The sequence below is a fragment of the Petaurus breviceps genome, unplaced genomic scaffold (genome assembly GCF_028583685.1).
Source record: "Petaurus breviceps papuanus isolate PSGF00001 unplaced genomic scaffold, PetGlider_PUasm1.0 174, whole genome shotgun sequence".
NCBI lineage: Eukaryota > Metazoa > Chordata > Mammalia > Diprotodontia > Petauridae > Petaurus > Petaurus breviceps.
Window position 1 is genome coordinate 63,987,518 of NW_027185761.1, and position 6,000 is coordinate 63,993,517.

At 52.7% G+C, this 6,000-nt stretch overlaps 1 protein-coding gene across 4 annotated transcripts in view; it reads left to right on the forward strand.

The window, feature by feature from the left end:
- The window catches only part of TTC21A (tetratricopeptide repeat domain 21A), a 42,340-nt gene that overhangs the window by 22,526 nt on the left and 13,814 nt on the right, over positions 1-6,000 (forward strand). For all 4 annotated transcript variants that reach the window (XM_069084328.1, XM_069084329.1, XM_069084330.1 and 1 more), the window contains 2 exons: positions 39-251; positions 2,865-3,103. In XM_069084328.1, coding sequence (XP_068940429.1) covers positions 39-251; positions 2,865-3,103 — 452 coding nt within the window. The remainder of the gene's footprint in view (positions 1-38; positions 252-2,864; positions 3,104-6,000) is intronic.

The window sequence follows — 6,000 nt, forward strand, 5'->3', positions numbered from 1 at the left end:
CATCCTGTCCTTGCTGACCGCGGGCACTTGCCTCCTAGGTGCGCGACCACCCACTGTACCACTTCATCAAGGCCAGAGCCCTGAACAAGTCAGGAGACTACCCTGAGGCCATCAAAACCCTCAAGATGATCATGAAGCTTCCCACCATGAAGAAAGGGGAGCACAAGAGCAGGGGCTCCTGCGTCCGGCCCAGCGAGCGGGTGTCCATCTTGCTAGAACTCGCAGACGCCCTGCGCTTAAACGGGGAACTGGTAAGGGATGAAGAACCCTCTTGTCTCCATCTAAGTGGGCAGAGATGCGGGAGGTGAGAGCCCAGGCATGGCGGGGGCTCTGGAAACACCTCAGGCCCTCGCCTCCCTGGTCCCCCAGACACAGGGGCACCCCAGCAGCAAGGGCTGGGCCCAGGTGACAAGGCCCAGTGGCCGCCAGGGCGACATGGCCACAGAGTGGGGGAGACTGAGTGTCTATGTTTTAAATTACTCTAGAAATGACTTTAGCTGATTCATCAAAAAATTGCTGCTAAATTTCTAATGGAAAAGAAAATCAGTCAAATAAAAGCCTCAGGAAAATATTGGTTTTAATGGCTAGAATTAATGTAGCATTTTCAAGTTTACAAAGCACTTCGTACTGCGAACTCATTTAATCTTCACAACACCGGGAGGTAGGGGCTATTACTATCCCCATTTCACAGTTGAGGAAACTGAGGCAGACAGAAGGTAAGTGACATGCTAGGGAGTGTCTGACTCTGGATTTGAACTCAGGGCCTCCTGACTCCACCCCCAGGGCTCTGTCCCCTGCAGCCACCTGCAGACCTGTATTGTAAAGACTGGCGTTTCCTATGGGAGTGAGAGAATGAAACCAGACTAAGATTTCCTATTATTTTGAGTTTTCCTTGAAAGCCAGAGTTAGTGCCTCTCAGAAGGGACCCTGAGCCCTGGGATTGGCCCCCGGGCACCGCTCGGCCTGCCGTGTAGGGACTGGCTAGGGGAAGGGACAGGGCCAAGTCAGCAGCCACCACTTCTCAGGAGCCTTGTGTGCTCAAAGTGCTGGGCTGGGTGCAAGAGGTGCAAAGACAGTAAAGCCAGCAGCCCTGCCTCCTGGGAGCTTACCTTCCCTGGGAGGCAGGTCACATCATGTCAGCTGGGGAGAAGATGCCTAGCTGGGCGGGTCAGGAAAAGCTTCACCCATGGGCAGCCCAGACTGATGGCCAGTTAGACCAGTAGGGCTGGGATGGAGAGCACGTGGAAGGGGCATAGGCTAAGGAAGGCTGGGGCCTGGTGGACTTTGAGAGTCACCGGGGCCTTTGTATTGTATGTACCCTGGAGGTTTCTTGAGAAGGGCAGACCTGTGTCTTAGGCGGGTTGGTTTTACAGGACAGGGCATTGTGGAGGATGGACCATAACAGGGAAGCCCATCCATTCAGATGTTACAGCAGAAGTAAGCAGGTTCTAAACAAGGGTGGAGGCTGTGTGAGTGGAGAGATGTTCTGGCCCCAAAACTGATCAATAACTTAGCCTGTGTGGACACTGGGGGCCAGCCTGAGGCTGTGGATCTGAAGCCTGGAAGAAGAAGGCCACCCTCTGCAGGAATGAGGGTGTTTTCAGGGAGACAGGCCCATGTGTGTTTGTGAGGGACAGTGAGAAAGGAGGCGATGAGGTGTTTGAACAGGCCCTGGGACATCAAGGAGGAGAAGTGCAGCTAGACTGATGGGGCAGAGAGAAGGGCTGGAGGCATGGACTTAGGATTTGTGATTGTGCAATGGGAGCGACAGAGATGGAAGAAGGGACCCGGGGCAGAGCCCGGGTGAACACACCCCATTTTGGGCTGGGATATCACTGATCCAGAGAGGGAGCAGACAGACAGGAGAGAACCAGAGACAAGAGTGTCCTGGAAGCCGAGGGAGGTGAGGCATGGTCAGCTGAGAGGTTGGGATGGATGAGGCCTGAGGGAGGCCCCAGGAGCCTCCAGAGGACGCACCTCCCCTCTCTCCCCTGGCTCTAGGCCAGGTCTGGCTGCTGCCCCAGGCTCAGGACATGAGATGGCTCCCCCCATAATGAAATCACACCAGGCCCGAGGCAGCAGCATCCTGCTGATGACCCCAGTCCTCCCTCTGTCAGCAAAGGCGCAGCTGGAGTCAGGAAAAGCCAGGTTCAAGGCCCACCCCCCCAAACACACTGACTGGCTGTGCAGGTCACTTGGCCTTGGGCCCTAAGGTGAAAGGTGGGTGCTCACCTCCATTAGTACAGGGAGGTCTGGCCCTGGAAGTCCTACACACACACACACACACACACACACACACACACACACACACACACACCCCACACAGATACACACTGCACACACACAGACAACACAGTACACACACCACATACACAGACACACACCACACACATAGACACACCACACACACGCACATGCATGCACACACTCTCTCACTCATATATACACACAAACACTCATACACACACCACACACATAGACACACGTGTAAACACACTTACACACAAGCATATACTCTCACACACACTCTCATGGACACACACCACACATACACACACACCACACACATTCATACACAAACACACACTCTCATGCACACACTACATATACACACAGTCACACACACTCATATATACACACAAAACACTCATACACACACCACACACATAGACACACACTTAAACACACTTACACACAAGCATACACTCTCTCACACACACATACACACAGTCACACACACACTCACACACGCACACACAACCACACACACCACACATACACACACACTCACACACCCGGTACCCAGCAGTTTTCCGGTCCTTCCTCCTTTAATCCGGAGGCCCTGGTTTGCTTCATTGTCTCAGCACGAAGCCACCAAGATCATGCAGGATGCCATCAATGAGTTCAGTGGCACCCCGGAGGAGATCCGGATCACCATCGCCAATGTGGACCTGGCCCTGAGCAAGGGCAACGTGGAGATGGCACTTGGCATGCTGAGAAACATCACTCCCAAGCAGCCCTATTACACGGAGGCCAAGGAGAAGATGGCGCACATCTACCTTCACACACGCAAAGACATCCGGCTCTACGTTGGCTGCTACAGGTAACGCTGGCCAAGGTTCTGGGGGCCGGGGGCGGGTCCTCAGCAGCACCTCCGAGGAAGATCTAGGGGGCATGGAGGCAGGAGAAGCAAAAGCAATGAACTGCCCAAGAAGCACTCCCAGCACCGCCAGGGGTGCTCTGAGCTGGCGAGGTGATGCTGGCTGGGAGGGGTCAGTGTCCCCAGCTCCTGGGCTGCTCAGCCTGGACGGGCCAGAAGCCTCACCAGAAAGAGCTCCACCCCCCATCAGTGGAGGGAAAGAGATCAGGTACTGGGCCTAGGCTCAGCAAGACCTAAGTATCATCTCAGACACTTACTAGCTGTGTGACCCTGTTCAAGTCCTCTGTCTGCCTCAGTAGAATGGGGCTCATAACAGCCCTACATCCCAGGATATTGTATTTATAAAAGGCTCAGCACACAGCAGGCACTGTATCAATGCTTATCTTCCCCCTTCCTCTGCTCCCAGCCTCTCTGCAGTGCCCCTGGGTGGCTGGCTCCTCTGAGTCCAGGGTGGCCCTGGGCCACCACTTTCCCTTCAGAAATGTTCAGCCTTACCTCCCTCCTTCACCCTGATTGCATTAAAATTTGCTCCAGGAAATGTCTACCGATCATCTAGCCAGCACGTCTACAATTCTTTGAGGTGGCTAAAGTAACCCAATGTACCTTAGTATGGCATCTGCTTTGATCCCCACAACAAGCCTGTGAAAAGTAGGGAGTGTCATCATCCCCATTTTAGAGATGAAGACACAAGGGCAAACGGAGATTCACACAGACAGTGAGGGTTTGAGGCTGGACTGGAACTTGGGGCTCCAAGCACCAGCTAGAGATGTCATTTAAAAAATAAATGTAGGGGTCATAGTTTTAGAGTCAGAAGAATGCTTTCAGGGCAAGTCTAACCCCCCATTTTACAGATGAGGAAACAGGAGCAAAGCAGATGCTAGCAAATGCTAGCAAGTTTCTGGGGTTAGATCTGAATCCGGGTTTTCCTGGCTCCGGCAGGCCTGATGTTCTCAGTGGCCTCTCATCCTTGGAAAACATTTGGAAACATCCTTGGGAGGAACTGTCTTTTCATTTCCATGCCTTTGCAGCAAGATGAGGTCCCTGAAGGCTCCTGGGCATGGCCCCCCTCTCCTCACAGAGCCCCCGGAGAGGGTCAGTCCCCTAGCTGGGACCAGGAAGAAAAGTGGGAGGGGGGGGAGAGAATCAGGTGAAGCAGATTCAATTATAATTGATTCTGTAGATATCCTGCAGTGTCCTGAAAGCTCGGGGACCCTCCGCAAGCATCCAGGCAGGCAAGACTCCAATGATCTGAGCCTTAGCAGGGCCAGAAAGTCACTGAGCACAGAGGCAAAACAGTCAGTCAGTGAGCAAACACTTAGGAAGTCCCTTCTCTGTGCCAGGCACAGTACTGGATGCTGGATGAAGGCCAGAACCTGGAGGTCACCCCAGCCACACTGGCCTTCTTCCCCAAGCTGGCCAGTTCTAGGATGACAGAGCTGGGACTAAGACCTTGTCTTCTAGCTGGAGACAGAGAAGCGTCTTTGACCCTGCCTATTACCACTGCCACCTGAGGGGATGATCTAGGAAACTGGAGAGATTCTCCAGAGGTGTGTCAGCCTTTAGAAATTGGGCTGTGTACTAACTTCCAAACTGGAGAATTCTCTCACCTCTAGAGAATGAAGGACTCAAAGGGTAAAGATTAGACCTATGGTTTCACTGGCATAGGGGACTCCCAAGTGAGGAGATGCCCTCCACCAATGTAAATAGGTACCTCTCTGTACCTGTTTGTCTTAGAGAAGGGCAGCATCTGGGAAAGCCTTTGGACCTTACCTCAGAACAGGATTTTTATATGCATGAAATAAAACACATAAAAATTACAAAGGAAACCAATTATGATGAAATACAGTTATCAAGATACCTTTAAAATGAAAATAAAAAAGGTTTCCAGACCCCAGGGAAAGATCCCCTGGCTATCTCAGAAGGTTTTGAGGAGCATGGGGAAGTAAGTGGCTCCTTCACACAGGGCCCCCAGCAGTCCCAGGCCACATCCTCCCATGTGGCTGCCCTCCCTTGACTCTCCTGTGGCTTTAGTGAAAAATGGGTCCTTGGGACAGAAGCCCAGCCCCTCCTGGACTTTGGCTCCCCCTTCCCAGTCCTGTTCCTCCCACCAGATATTTCTCCCTTCAGTTAACACAGACTTGGCCAGAAGCTCCAGCCCTTCTGAGATGTGGGCATTTCTAGGGGCCTGCTGGCAGTAGAGTCAAGAGATGAATGAGGAAGATGCCCCCATGGGCCCGGCAGTCCACCCTCCTTCCCAAGCCTTGCCAGGCTCCCTTCTCTATACCTGAGCTCCTGTCCCACAGACCCACCATCTCCCCTCCCCCATCTAGATGTCAGATGTCTAGATGTCAGGGGAAATGAAAAACTACTCGCCACTGGAAAGAGCCAGCCCCTCCTTGTCACCCCTGTTCACCTCTTCTCTAAAATAACAGCCCTTGCCTTCCCCAGGAGGCTCCAGCTGCCTCTGACTCTGGAACACTGTTTTAGTCCTCTCCATGTCCTCCACTGTCTCAGTAATGGACTGGGCTTTCAATTAAACTAGCCCAGTGAATGATTGAAAACTTGTCAGGCACCTTGCTAAGTGCTAGGGATCCTGACACAAATCCATTAAGAATCTAGTATGCTAAGAAGGGCCCCATACTGGGCCAGGCAGGATTTCCCACAGAGCTCCAACTCCGGCATTCTCAGTCCTTATTGTAATAGTCTTAAAAAGTGAATATGGTGAAAAATGGAAGTGAAGGTAAAGAGACTGACCTCAGGGTCATGATATGGGTCAAGAGCCAGAGGAAGGAGCTTGCCTTGCCTTCCTGGGCCATGGCAGGCACCCTTGGAGGGTGGGT